Raw genomic sequence first — 15,513 nt, forward strand, 5'->3', positions numbered from 1 at the left:
AAGTAGCGACCGATGTTGTTAGCGGAGTCCCAATTAAAACAGCGCTTAAATCGCATTCTATTAACGCTGGAAGGGAAACTTTAGCTTCAGCACCTGATGAAGCCATGAGACTAACATCTTCAGCTACGGATCATATTAAAAGAATGACGGGTTCCGGAAATAAAAGGAAACGAACTCAGTCGAAAAGCGCCATTTCAACAGCAGGCAGGATAGCGAAAGGACGGTTCCCTAAACGTTCCGATATATTCTCATAATGTCCCTTTTACACCCACACTCAGTTGAGTGTATAAATTCCGAGCTAGATTTGTTTCAAGTACCTATGACACAATCTTCGATTATTGGTGGAGAATGGGTTGAGTATAATCCAATATCAAATATAGTTGATAACGCATCAATTACATTTTCTATCAACGGTAACTCTGAAACGTATATAGACCTTTCACAAACTTTGCTGCACGTTCGAGTTAAGGTAACTAAAGATAATGGTCAACTACCGCAACCCGCGGTTCCAGGTGTTGCGGGTGGGGCCGCCGGAACTCCAGCCGACAATATCGCCCCCGAGAATTTGTTTCTTCATTCGCTTTTTAGCGACATCCACGTATCTCTTAATGAAAGATCAGTAACACCTTCCAGTCAAAATTACGCTTATAAAAGTATGATACAAACTTTATTAACGTTCGGAGATTCTGCGAAAAAAAGTTATTTAACGAGTTCACTTTTCTATCGGGATACGCCTGGAAAGTTCGATTCATTTTTCGATAACGATGGTTTCTCTAAACGAGCGAGTTTAGCGCAAAAAGGGGCGATTGACTTGTTAGGCGTAGTCCATACTGATTTATGTCAACAACCACGCTTTTTATTAAATATGGTTGATTTGAAATTTAAATTCGATAAAAATAGAGCAGCTTTTTGCGTTCATTCCGACGTAAAATGTAAAGTGGAGATTTTATCAGCTTCCCTTTATCTGAGGAAAGTTAAAGTTATACCGGAACTATCGCTCACTCAAGCCAAGGCGCTACAATATGGAACCGCTAAATATCCTGTAACTCGTTCGGAGTGCACCTCATTTTCTATACCCGCTGGTCTTATGGCTAGTGTGCAAGATCATTTATTTACCGGACAAGCACCCAAGAAAGTTGTTATCGGGTTTGTGGAACAAAAAGCGTTTCTAGGAGATTTGAAAAAATCCCCGTACAACTTTCAACATTTCAATTTATCAAGCATTGGATTGTACATTGACGGTAGCAGCGTCCCTCATAAAGCGTTATCTCTAAACTTTGAGGAGAATCAATATATTCAAGCGTATTGCAATCTTTTCATTCAAACTAATCAGTGGAACGTAGATGAAGGGAATCAGATAAGTCGGGAAGATTAGCCTAACGGAAATTGTTTATTCGCGTACAATTTAACCTCGGATCTTAATAACAACGCTAATCACTTGCATCTTGTAAAAAACAGTAACCTGAGATTAGAATTAAAATTTGCAAAACCGTTACCGGAGACGATTTCCATTCTAATTTACGCTGAGTTTCAAAATTTGATTGAAATTGATAAAAATCGAACCGTGATTTTCGATTACAGTAATTAATGGATTCGCTACAGATAACTAAAATTCTTGAAAAAGATTTAAGTACTAAAAGTATATTTCAAGGCGTGTTCGCGGCTGACAAGCTACCTAAATACGTAAAAATATTCCCTTCTCTATTTATTGTAAATACCGATACGAGTGCTGAACCTGGAGAACACTGGGTTCTAATATATTTTTCTAAACATAAAAATTGTGAATTCATGGATTCCTTTGGAAACCCGCCAGATTATTTTAAATTTAATGACTTTATTGAACGAAACAGTAAAACTGTAACTTTTAATTCTAATCAATTACAGAGTAATTCTAGTAATACGTGTGGAGCATTCTGTATCTATTTTGCTATAAACAGGTGTAAAGGAATAGAAATGTATAACATTGTGTCTAGGTTTAAGAAAGATAAATATGTAAACGATAAAATGATTAAAGAGTTTATGTGCAAAATGTATTCAATAAAATAATTTTTTTTACAATTTATAGCAATAGCAGTTTTTTTTTATATATACATAAATACAAGCATTCATTATAATTTTTCAATATCTTTATGACCGTGCGCTAATGTACGAACCCCGCAGGGTAGAATGTATCTCTTATCATCATTTGGTGATAAACAAAGTTTTCTAGTATTTAAAGTAAATAGTTCATGCTTGAAACTAGCTATACGCATCATCTCGGCTGACATGGTTTCTTGATTAAAAAGACAACGTTCATAGTCTTCGTGGCGGATGACGTTTCTAATAACGTTCATGGCAACGCCCTTACAAACCTTTTTATGGTTTAAAATTGACTCTTAAGATTTCCCCAATCGCAACTCCTTTTCTATCTCTTCAGCGGTCTTAGACTCCCCGTACAATTTAATAGAATAAAGCTTTGGACGAAGTCCTACAAAGCTTTGAATTAACTGCGAATTTGTCTCGTCTTTAAAATAACCGAGAGCTTTTTTATTCTGATTAGAATGAAGGAAATGCGAAGGTGGATAATCAGAGAAGTCAAAGCGGTTTTTATGAACTTCAAAGTCTTTATAAACATCATCCGTCTTAATGTTGTACGTTAGACTGTCTGTAAATATTTTATATATTAGTACTATTTAAATAAAAAATGCATATTAAATTAAATTACCAGTGTCTGTAAATAATAGTGATGCTTTGTCCCCGTACGTATTTTTTATGAATCCATAATGGAACCGATACATGAGCTCCTTGGATAAATCTAGAATGGTGAATCCGGTAAATATAGGCCGGTTAAGAACAATTTTAGCTCTTTTCTTATGAGCGCCGGCTAACTCTTCATTAAAGATGGTAAAGTGTTCAAACTGCGGGGAACTTGTAACTTTTAACATTCTTTCTGGTTTATGAATCAACTCGAAATTTATATGCTTCCGTAAATTTTCCATTGTTTTTCTAAAGAATTAAATGAAGTAAGGGAAAAAACAGCAATAAATTATTTAAATTGATTTACCCGAAAACAGAGTTAACCATTAGTTTCCAGAAATTCTTTTCAAATGAACTCTTGGATAATTTCCTCTGTTCAGTGTTGAATCTAACATATTTTTCTAACCATTTTCCTTGAGTGAAGGTTAGAGCTCGATGAACCTTGGTTATTTTCAAACCTAATTCTACATAATATTTTAAATTGCGGTAATGTACTATGTATTTCTCTTTATTATTTAAATTTGGAAGAAGTTTTGGTAGACTTTGATTCTCCTTAATATTTAATTTTCCTAAGAGATCTTTGGAGTATGGAGATAGCATATCACGTGTAATAACTTTAGATTCCGCCGCTACTGGGAGATCGTTATGTAAGTCATGCAACTCTGGAGGATATTCAAGATCCACCTGCAAAGGAAACGATTCTTTAAAAATATAATTCAATAATTATAACACTTGTTATTTACCTCTAAAATGTATCCGTTTTCAACGTTATTGGGAATACTCAGAATATTTTCACAGAGTGTTTGCAAATCATCCTCCTGAACCCACTGGAAGTCGCCTAGCGGTAGTGGTTCACACATAACAGCACCGTACAAATTATTAGCATCTTCAATTAAGTTAAATTAAGTTAATTAATACAATTAAAATTAAAATAATTAAAATAAAAAAAAATATATATATTTTTTTAAAAATGTAAATTACTTAAATAGCATATATAACTGCTCTCTTTAGACGAATCATATGTGTCGGGCATATATTTGTTATTCGCTTCAGAATAGCGAGTTGAGATCATTGAAACACCGCCTCGAATTCCTAAAAATTCAATGTAAATACAATAATATTTAAAATATCAAAAAGCGTTACCCTTTTCAATAAATAAGTGTTGATCTATATCAAGTATGAGATCGAGGCGAACATCGGTCATCTTCAAAGCTGCTTGCCAGGCTAAACCTGGTGCGGTGTAAGCGTGAGCGGGATCTAATTTATAATGAGTTATAGATAATGTTCTAAAATTTTCAAAAACGTCGGCTAAGAGTAACGCATCGCTTTTCACATAGAGGTCGGTGTATTCCCCTACGAAAACCAAGGTTAAGAGATTTGAAATATTTATACTATAGTAATTTTACCTAATGTTTGAATATTAAACGCTGTCCAAACATTTTGAGCGTGTAAATAATCAGATTCTAAAATATTTTGATTTTTCAATGAACTGAAAAACGCTTCTCTAGGTGGCAGCATCGTCTCGTCAAATTTCTTTTCATCGTCCATATACTCGTACGGGTAGACTCCCTTCCGCAAAAGCAGTTGAACTTTATCACTTTCAAAATATTTCTTAACAATCTGAAATTTACTGGCTCCTTCCAAAACGAGATTAGATACTAGAGCATCGAGGCTATCGCTTAGAAATCGATAAGAGTCTAAAAACCTAAATCTCCCTAAAAATAATAATAAAATTACTGTTAAGGTTAAATTCATAATTAAATATATTTAACCTAGTTTGAGTGAAATATAATTTTCGCTAGTGGAAGGAATACAGTCAAGTGTCTGTTCCTTAAAATGACCAATCTCCTGACATATAAGATGTAAATCGTATCTATGAAGATTTATTATTATTATTAGGTTTATTTCCTGGTTAATTAACTTAATAAAATCACCTGCTAAGGTTATGAAGGAAAACAGGGATAAATTCTGGAACTTTCTTTTGAAGATTACAGAGGTTATGCGCTGGCCCCCTATATTTGCCAGTGAAATGACAATGATCTCGAACAGCGGGCATATTTCCCTGATTTAGCTGCTTCTGACAAATGTAGCAAAGCGTAGCAGCTTGAAACTGTTCCTCCTCCTCCGGGGTTATAATCAATGGTACATTGGTTTCAATGAGTTCCATCAACTCCGTCTCTAATTCCAGAATAGACTCCAGAAATCTTCGAGTTGCATCTTGACCTCGATAGCAATCGGTTCGAACAGGTACACCTATAAGTATTCTCTTATAATATATCTAAAAGGGAATTTTGACAGATAACTTACCGTTAGGTCCAACAAGCACCCACGAATACGCGCAGCTGATGTGCATGTTTACTTTGCTGGTATTTAAATCGGGATCTAGATCACATCCTTGAACTCTCGGTAGGATTGCTTCAAAATCGGCGTAAAATACATACTGCACCTAATAATTTCATTTCATTAAGAGTTAAATTAAATAATTTTTATTTTTACTTTTTCCGTCCACTCATATTTATCAAAATAAAGCGTCTTCTTCTTGGTAGGGAAAACTGTTTTTTGGACGCCGTGGGTGGCGCATTCTTCGATATGCGCATCACGTCGCTGTTCAGCGTTGTTTCCGCTGAATCGGTGAAGACACATTCTAATACAGAAAATAATTAGTAGATTGCAAACTAATATATTGGAAATTAAATTACCTGCAGTAATAACTTGTACTTTTGTGTTTTGTTAGATGCTGTAACAGTTTTCCTAGGTCTCGTATAAGACAGTAATGTCTATTCCCATCGTCAATATCTTTAGTTTCATCGGTGATGTATAGCAAATCAACCTCCCTTTCCTTACCACACTTGTTGGAGCTTACGTAAAGAGGGAATATATCTCCCGAGAAGCCGAACACAGATATTGATAAATTATTCATTAATTCAAATTTTTTAAGTTCCGTAGCGTTTAATTTGAAAGGAAAAGATATATCAGTGGTATCAAGTTCGTTTTCATAAGGTGTATATTTGGAAACACTGTTAGGGTGATGAAACTTATAAACTGGGTGAAGTTTAGCTAAAATTGACCAGAGAAAACATTTCTCATCATTTTCGTTTCTAATATTAAGAATCGCACGACGTCGAGATAGTTTTTCAGGTAGTTCCATATACGATGACCCTCGCAACGGTTGGTAAGATGCTACATTTAATTCTACATACAGAACACGGTCAATTACCCAACCCGATCCTATCAAAAATATAATGTTTTAGTTCAAAATATAACTTTTATATTTAGTACATACCTGTCGCTTCAAAGTTTTCCGCTGCTGACTGTATTGTTTCAAGACATTCATTCAGCTGGCTTTCAATGACATCGGGCGTTAATGTTGTTTGCATAGTGCTCCGGAAATAGGGTCGTACTTCCGCTCTTTGTTCCTCACCCCCTAAAGGTCTCATATAAACAGATCTTACGAGTAGGAACCATTTAATTCCACGTTTACTGGTGAGTCTTTCCATTATAAATTTACTGAAAGCGGCTCGGTAACGTCCGATAAACATCCCCGCATCAATATCATAGTCTTCAGCATTGTAACGGATAGATGCTAACGTATCATTCAAGGCCTGGACCATACTTGAAGATGCTGGTGGTGTTTCATCAAGTATTGATGAGGCGGGAACAGGTGATGGCGTTGGGTTGTTGGGTAAATCCGCTGTAGATGGTTGTGTATGGGTAGATTCCAGTTGAATTTCTTGAAGCAGACTAGGTGAAGGTGGACGGTATGGCGATGGTGGACGGAAAGATGCTAACATGCCGATTTAAGGAGGACTTGGTAGCGAAACTTTTCGCGCACGTAGGGCAAATATGTTGGGCTTTAGGCATCTTGAATATAGCTACCGCAGTTAACCGTGGAATGACCCTCTACAACGCTATACAACCTCTTTTATAGTATATTCAAGTATCATTTGAGAACAATACGTTTCTCATACTTAAAATATTCGTTTGAAATACTCGTGAGATAGGTTCAAGTGTTAAGCATATTTAAGTACTACTTACGCGTTAATGCTATTAAAATGAAGTTTAAAAATATTTCCATTCTACTTTAACAACAAATATTCCATGACGTCAAAACACTTCAATTCAAATTAACCGCGTCCCCCGGGGAATCTGCGCACGCGCCGCCTAGGTTATCAATTTTTACATCATTTCAACTTATTCCGTACGATTAAACTTGATAAGATATACGTTCAAGTATCTTTCGAGATAAGCGTAGATAAATGAACAAGCTGGCCTGGACACAATATGTTGATATACGGGAAAACAAATCGTCGCGAGAAATACCCTAAATACATTGACTTTTCGATGATTTTACCCCCATTTCATCCCTTAAATCCCGGATTTCGATCCCGAACCCAAACCCGAACCCGGGTTCGGAGCCAGACCCTCACTTTCCTTCTTCTAATATCTTATCTTATCTATCGAAAAAACTACCACAAAATAACATATGTTGCTTTTCTACGGGTTTTAACATACACCCCAATCCCACCTCACTCCACCTCAATCCCACCTCCACCATGGGAGAAAACACCTAACATATTGTTTTAGGGAATCGGTCGCGTCAAATATCAACGAATTGACAGATTATTGTCTCTCCCGACGCGCTCGCGTCTTATATCTCAGTATTATCTCGTAGTAAATACACACCCGCGTTATCAAGTTCTTATCTTTTAAACTTATCTCTCTGGTCTCGAACTATCGCCCAGCTCTATGGACATTTAACGCTCAACTACTCTTGATTTAGAACTCTCATCCAGCAAAAAATTCAAATGAAAATTTAACGTACACCTCCGCCTCTCCTGATTTAGAACTCTCACCAAGCAAAAATCTATGCAAATTTAACATACACCTCTCCGCACCTCCCTCCACACCTCCACCACGCGATATAGTTATCTCATTGTACCGTATGTGGATTTACCCGGTCCTCATCTCCCACCTAGGTTAACAAGAACATATCACTCTTTACAACTTACATCATTTGAATACATTCTCAACTTACTCCATACTATATTTATATCGTGAGATAAAGAGAAACAAGCCGAACCTTATCAATATTTTATCTTATCTATCGAAAAAACTACCACAAAATAACATATGTTGCTTTTCTACGGGTTTTAACATACACCCCTTTCCCACCTCACTTATGTTTCAACCCGTGTTCCAGGACTCTCATTGTTCCTCTACTTATACTTTAATATAGATTATAGTGACTGAAATTGTCAGGGATCTTCCATAAAGAACGCGGTGAGGTTATATTTCCTTTAAAACGGCGCCTTGCAGAGAGTGCTATCACATTAGGGAAATCTTGGATTTTAGAAGACGATCTTGTCGATAAACTTGAAAGTTTAAGTTTACTGGTAAAATGTATGCAAGGTCAGTAAACGATCTTTGTTATGACTAATTTAGGCTGAAGAAAGGTCAAAAAATTATAGTCAGGTACCTCCGTGAAAGGTTTGCACTTTACCAACATTCAGTAAATGCAAATTATCAAGCGGCGATTTGGAGTAGAAGTTTGTAAAAACGAACAGCTTCACCTACACTCTGAGCAATTACTGTATATTAACATTTAAATGAAGGAACAGATTTTTGACGTAAATGTTTCAGTCAAATTAGTGTTATGCTCCTTAACACTTATTGTTTTGTTGTCTTTTTAATTAGGTAAGCATTTAATATCTATTTTTTTATGATTTTAAAATGTTCTAAAAAATTTATAATAAACAAATGGGAACCCTAAAAGTCTTTTCAACGTAGTTCCGGGGATTTAACAAATTGACACGTTTCCTCGAAACCGATCTAATTTCAATAAAGGCTCGATACAAGTTCCAGTTATTCAATCTCAGCTGATCAGTACACCTAGTAACATTACAACTACCGTATCAAGCAATGTATCATTACCTACCCAGCAAACACAAACACGTCCTATGGACATCCGATAGACGTCACACTCGGATCTTGCCTTCGTCCGTAGGACATCCCAAAATCCGGGGTTGACGTCGGTTGGAGGTTAAAGGACGTCCAAATGTCCGGTTTGTCTATAGCCGTAGTACGTCCCGGGGACGAGTTTTCGGACATCCAACGGCGATTACGGCGGTCGTCCCCTGGATGTCTTTCGGCCTTTAATTTGGTTCAATAATGGCTCAATAGGGATGAAACTAGGACGTTCATTGGATATCGTATTCTGAACAAATAATTTAAAAAGCCAAACTTGATATTAAAATTTTATTCAAAACATTAAAATACAAGATAATGGAAAAAATCCAGCAACAAGTGTACAATTTGATTGTAATAACATGAACTCTGCAAGTATCAGCAGTTAACATATAAATTACAAAACTTATAGAGTTATTTAATTTTTATATAACAAAATAAATTTCGAACTAAACAATTAAAAAATTAAATAACCTTCCTTATACAAATGTAAAAAAAACAATAAAATTAATTTTTAAATCAGAAGCAAAATAAAACTAAGCCATTTAATACTATTCCTTAAAAAAATTAAGACTATCGGATGAAAAATGTACTCTAGAAATTACTGTTTCTCGAAGCTTAATTTTAATATTTATCCAAATCTTACTTTTGGAATTACAATTTAACTATATAAAATATCACAGTATAAAATAAAGCTTTAGGCGAACCGTTCAGTGAGAGTAATGAATAATTAACTTAAAAAGTTAAATTGAAACATGTACAGGTCCAAAATGAACTTTCAAAACAGCGAACCTTCCCTAACATTCGGAGAATTACACGCAAATCTTACTTTTGGAATTCCAAATCCAATATATAAATTATAACAAAATTAAATAAAGCTTTAGGCGAACCACTCATTGAGAGTGATGAATAATAAACTTAAAAAGTTAAATTGAAACATGTACAGGTACAAAATGAACTATAAAAACAGCGAACCTTCAGTAACATTCGGAGAATTCAATGCAAATCTTACTTTTGGAATTACAATTTAACTATATAAATTATCACAGTATAAAATAAAGCTTTAGGCGAACCGTTCAGTGAGAAAAATGAATAATAAACTTAAAAAGTTAAATTGAAACATGTACAGAACCAAAATGAACTTTAAAAACAGCGAACCTTCCCTAACATTCGGAGAATTCAACACAAATCTTACTTTTGGAATTCCAAATCCAATATATAAAAAATAACAAAATGAAATAAAGCTTTAGGCGAACCACTCAGTGAGAATAATGAATAATAAACTTAAAAAGTTAAATTGAAACATGTACAGGTCCAAAATGAACTTTAAAAACAGCGAACCTTCCCTAACATTCGGAGAATTCAACGCAAATCTTACTTTTGGAATTCCAAATCCAATATATAAAATATAACACAATGAAAGGAAATAAAGCTTTAGGCGAACCACTCAGTGAGAGTAATGAATAATAAACTTAAAAAGTTAAATTAAAACATGTACAGGTCCAAAATGAACTTTAAAAACAGTGAACCTTCCCTAACTTTCTGAGAATTCAACGCAAATCTTACTTTTGGAATTCCAAAATTCAATATATAAAATATAACAGTATGAAATAAAGCTTTAGGCGAACCGTTCAGTGAGAGTAATGAATAATAAACTGAAAAAGTTAAATTGAAACATGTACAGGTCCAAAATGAACTTTCAAAACAGCGAACCTTCCCTAACATTCGGAGAATTCAACGCAAATCTTACTTTTGGAATTCCAAATCCAATATATAAAATATAACAAAATAAAATAAAGCTTTAGGCGAACCGTTCAGTGAGAGTAATGAATAATAAACTTAAAAAGTTAAATTGAAACATGTACAGGTCCAAAATGAAAAGACTTTGATCAAACATATTTTCTTCCTACCTCTGTAAAAGACACATTAAAAAAATCGAGTTAAAATCATTAAGAAAATCAAACAGTTTTTTAATAAAATACTTATTCTTATGATATATTATCAGCAATACTAGAGATTACTATGTTATAATCTTTAACGTTTGTGTAGAACCCATTATCTACTTTATGGTGACCGATTCCAAACTATCGAGTAATGGCGTCGTACAAAAGAAACTACAAAATGGGCTACCAGATATTTTAAAAGGACTTTAGCTCGGCCAACTTAGATCAGCTTTTTCGCAGTAATTGGCTGTGATTGTAGAAATAATTCATGAAATGAAAATAATGGAAATAAAAATTAAGAAAATAATAATATAAAAAATTAAGAACAGAAAAAATTAATTAAATAATTAAGTAGTTTTGATTTAACACGTAATTTCATTAATTCACGTTAAATAAACCCGTAAATTTAAATAATAATATTTTTAATTAAATTAATATTTTTGGTTCATTAATCATTATCAGCTCAAATACAAATACAGGTGACAAAAATTAAAATTAATTGCTGATAAACGCACCTCTAGATAGCATTGATGGACGAAACATTTCGGACCAATTAGTGGAGATCCATGCGACGTCGATTGGGCTGAATATCGGATGTCACGAAATTGGTTCTACGAGGACTAAAATGGGACGTCCGTTATTCGTCCCGTAGGACGAATTTTGGACGGGACCAAGCTGGGCTCTAAGGACCATGCTGGGACGTCCCAGGGACGATTTGTGTTTGCTGGGTACCACCAAGGCAAATATAATGAGTAGATGTTCATCAGTTAGTGTGGGAGGTCCAGGTGCATCTGTAAATGCATTTGTTGACTAAATTCATCTGAGCTCACAAAATTAAAATTGACAAATGGGAACCCCAATAGTCTTTTCAACGTAGTGCCGGGGACTTTTTGAGCTTCACACATTCCGCTGAAACCGATCGAAATTCCATAATGTTTTTCTTAGCAAGAGCTCATTTCAATGTATTATTATTAATTTTTTTAAGTAGGGTCTTTTACATTCTTTATAACGTAGAAGTGGTGTTATATACACACCATTTTGGGCTGTTTGCGAAAAAAATTATATACATATTTTTTCCCTCATTTTAATTAGTTTAGCATTTAATAACATTTTTTTTTATGAATTTCATCTGAGCTCACAAATTGAAAATTTACAAATGGTAACCCCAATAGTCTTTTCAACGTATTTCCTGGTACTTTTTGTACTTCACGCATTCCGTTTAAAACCGATCTAATTTCAATAATGTTTTTCTTACCTAGAGCTCATTTGTGTGTAAAACATAAACCTGTATAGATAGGGTCTTTAACATTCTTTATCATGTATTAATAGGAACATGTACACACCATTATTGTATATTAGCCAAAATGTCACATACTTATTGTTTTGTTGTCTTTTTAATTAGTTTAGCATTTAATTACATTTTATGATCAAATTCATCTGAACTCACGAATTTAAAATTTACAAATGGGGACCTTAAAAGACTTTTTAACGTGGTTCCGGGGACTTATAGAAATTCACACATTCCGTAGAAACCGATCTCCACTTTTTATAAGTGGGGACTTTTACAATCTTTATAATGTATACGTGGGGACATAAACATACACACCATTCTGAGCTGTTTGCCAATATGTCATATAATAACTGTTTTGTTTTATTATTAGAATTTTATGAATAATTTCATCTTTTTTCACAAGTTTTCTAAGTGAGAACTGCAATGATCTTTTTAATGGATTACTGGGGATCACACTGTTTAATGTATATTCGGGGACCTAAATATATCGCCATCTATCGGTCGAAATTGTAATTAAAATCGATTTTTTGGTCCACAGATGTTCGTCCATGAGCAGACATCGAAAATTTTGGGGATATCTTGGGACTTCAGTACATTTTTACTACTGGCGCCATCTTTTGATAGTGTGTGAATTTCCAAAGTCTCCAGATCTATTCTTAAAAGTTTGTTCGGTTATCTGTGGGGACATTTCTGATATTTTTAATTTAAACTGTAGTTAGTCTAAAAACTTAAATTAAATAGTTTTGATCTCTGGGGACCTGAAAAATGTCCCCACATGATTTGTGTTTCCATGTTGGTGGCTCAAAAGTCTGCGCACAGGCCCACTTGTCAATCGTATGCAGACTCACACACACACACACCCACAGACGGACACGCTGGTTGTATAACCCCTCCTAGGGGACAACGTCACATAATTAACCCAGTTTAATATCTAAAGTGGAACCTATTGTTTGTCGTCACATATTAACCCACTTGAAAAAATCCCATTGTAGATTCCTCTCGAGAGCTTTTGATGCAATCATATCCTAAAGAAACAATGTAATTAATATAAATTAAATTAGTATACTATTATAATACAATTTTGTGAACTACAGTGACAAAAAGTTACAATTTTGCGGTAGAAACGTTTTCAAAATAACACAAAATGAACTCAAGTAAGAAAATTGTAATTAAAATTATCACTACGGCAATAATTTTAGATGGTTGTTTCAGGACGGCGATTATAGCCGATGTTTGTACTTCAGAGTCCATATCGGAAATGAAGTTAAATGGAATATTTTCGTAAATAAGTATAAATGTTAGCCTAACTCTAATATAATCTAATATATTCTCGAGAACTGAACAAGTTCTTTAGAATAAGAGGCGTTTTTATCAAAGATAAGCCAAGTTTATACCTTATTGTCATGGAATTTATAATATCTAAGCCCAATGGCGTCTCGATCGAGAAAACGGTTTAAAAGAATTGTTGGATTACCTCCAAAATTCGTCTGCTGCTGACGTCACCCAGATGAGATCCTATTGATTTTCAATATGAGCTCATCTCAGTGACGTCACGATGTTCGTTAGCAACGAAGTTACCAACCTTAGCCCTTAGCAACCACAGCGTATCGAGGCAACCTTTTATAGCCTAAAATTTACTCACCTTTATGTAAGCCTACACGCTAGGCCTAATTGTATCATTTTAAACGCATACTAATGATAAAGTTCATTACCAATAAAGTGCTAAACTAGTATTTCATTTCATAGTAATATACCAGCTAGAATTAAAAGGTCTTAACTAATTTTGAAAATTAATACATTCATATGCTACTGATGATAAATACTTCGAGTGTAGTAACAGTAGGATTTTAAGAAAAAAATAAATATGGTAAATCAATTCTTTTATTTATTTAATATCTGTTTTTGTTATCCCCACCATAGGATTTCTACGTCCTCTATAAAATCCAAGGTGGTGCCTTGGGTATTAGCCTAGCTGATTATTATTATTATTATTATGTGTTTTTTTTAAATGGAACATTGCTTGTAAGCTCAATCCGCTCTCAACTGTATGCTACCAGAAAGAAAGAAAAAGAGATATATACTTAGCATTTTGGTCAATCTAATAAAGTTTGGAATATGGAGAAATTCCAACATGAAAAATAAGCTTAGATTTAAGAATAACTATTTTTACCTTCTGACCCAAAAAATATATTTGGGTCATACCCTTCCGGTACTTTGGTCCAGCTAAAAAAGAAAAAAAAGGAATTATTAAATCTTACTCTACTTGAAAAAATTTAAGAGATTATTAACAAAATTCAAATCTTACCACTTAAACAAATTTTCGGATGACATTTTGTTTTTGAGTTATACTTGTAGTTGTTGGTATCGTATTATGAATTATTCATTTTCATTTCAGAGGTATTTATACCTAACCTCCATCCAACTTCGATAGTTAAGAAACAGTTTTGAAATAAAAGATAATTGTAGATAATCAATCTTCAAAAATAGGAGTCATCCAAAGTTTAGGAATGAATGTTTGCGTAAACAACAAAATTTCTATTATCATTTATTTCTCAATGATATCCGAGCCTAATATAATTACGTATCGCACGTGGTTTTTCCCTAGAAAATAAAATTTCATCTCCGATTATAATCACGTTTCGTAGACTTAAATAAATATATTCGATGCTTACTGGTTTTTTTTACCAGTTAATTTTAAGTACGTTAATCTATTTACGCCTATTTTAGACCTATGTGCGCCTGTAGAAGTGTTTCAACAAAAAGACATGAAAATATTAATTAATTTGGAAATATATTCGATGCTTACTGGTTTTTTTTACCGTTTCATTTTAAGTACGTTAATCTATTTTAGTCCTATTTACGCCTATTTTAAGCCTATGTATGCCTGTAGAAGTGATTCAACAAAAAGACATGAATATATTAATTAATTTGGAAATATATTCGATGCTTACTGGTTTTTTACCGGTTCATTTTAAGTACGTTAATCTATTTTAGTCCTATTTACGCCTATTTTAGGCCTATGTGCGCCTGTAGAAGTGTTTCAACAAAAAAGACATTGTCTATTTTAGGTCTATTTACGCCTGTAGAAGTGTTTCAACAAAAAGACATGAAAACATTTTAAACGCGTACTAATGAAAAAGTTCATTACCAATAAATTGCTTAACTAGTATTTCATTTCATAATAATATACCAGCTAGAATTAAAAGATCATAACTAATTTTGAAAATTAATACATTTATATGCTACTGATGAATCATCAGTAGCATATAAATGTATTAATTTATCATCAGTGATGATAAATACTTCGAGTGTAGTAGTAGGATTTTAAGAGAAGTAATAATCATGAGGAAAAAGAAAAAAGTCAATTCCAATGAAAACAATTTTATTTTTATTAAAAGTGCAATCTGTAAATCGTTATTTACATAAATTTTTTTTGTGTTTCTTTTTTCTACGGGAAGTCTTCTGCTTCCCCTTGACGTAGATGGTGCATTCAAAAAATCTGTTTCTGCAAGTAGGGCAGCCGCGATTTCGGAGACTGGAACCTGAATAGGTGGGGTTACGACGGCTGGAATCTCGACG

The 15,513-nt window shown here is 33.8% G+C and overlaps 2 protein-coding genes across 2 annotated transcripts; both read right to left on the reverse strand.

The window, feature by feature from the left end:
• Positions 1–3,161: 3,161 nt before the first annotated feature.
• Positions 3,162–4,400, reverse strand: LOC149957389 (uncharacterized). The gene is made up of 6 exons (XM_090167012.1): positions 4,143–4,400; positions 3,880–4,089; positions 3,718–3,828; positions 3,480–3,622; positions 3,205–3,420; positions 3,162–3,167 (listed from the first exon to the last, which is right to left on the reverse strand). The coding sequence occupies exons 1-6, from the start codon at positions 4,282–4,284 to the stop codon at positions 3,162–3,164; spliced, it is 828 nt and encodes a 275-aa protein (XP_090023138.1). The 5' UTR covers positions 4,285–4,400.
• Positions 4,401–5,431: 1,031 nt separating this feature from the next.
• Positions 5,432–6,527, reverse strand: LOC149957390 (uncharacterized). Its single transcript, XM_090167013.1, has 3 exons — positions 6,020–6,527; positions 5,805–5,964; positions 5,432–5,435 (listed from the first exon to the last, which is right to left on the reverse strand). Exons 1-3 carry the CDS (start codon positions 6,525–6,527, stop codon positions 5,432–5,434), a joined length of 672 nt encoding a protein of 223 aa, XP_090023139.1.
• Between the last annotated feature and the right edge of the window lie 8,986 nt (positions 6,528–15,513).

Source organism: Leiobunum rupestre, chromosome 2, assembly GCF_980474605.1.
Source record: "Leiobunum rupestre chromosome 2, qqLeiRupe1.1.hap1, whole genome shotgun sequence".
Lineage (NCBI taxonomy): Eukaryota > Metazoa > Arthropoda > Arachnida > Opiliones > Sclerosomatidae > Leiobunum > Leiobunum rupestre.

Coding starts and splice junctions, on each gene's coding strand:
- LOC149957389 (XM_090167012.1), bottom strand. CDS start 4,284: ATGGACGATGAAAAGAAATTTGACGAGACGATGCTGCCACCTAGAGAA. Junction 4,090..4,142: donor GTTTAATATTCAAACATTAG/GTAAAATTACTA, acceptor TGGTTTTCGTAG/GGGAATACACCGACCTCTAT. Junction 3,421..3,479: donor AAAACGGATACATTTTAGAG/GTAAATAACAAG, acceptor TTTCCTTTGCAG/GTGGATCTTGAATATCCTCC.
- LOC149957390 (XM_090167013.1), bottom strand. CDS start 6,527: ATGTTAGCATCTTTCCGTCCACCATCGCCATACCGTCCACCTTCACCT. Junction 5,965..6,019: donor GGAAAACTTTGAAGCGACAG/GTATGTACTAAA, acceptor TATTTTTGATAG/GATCGGGTTGGGTAATTGAC.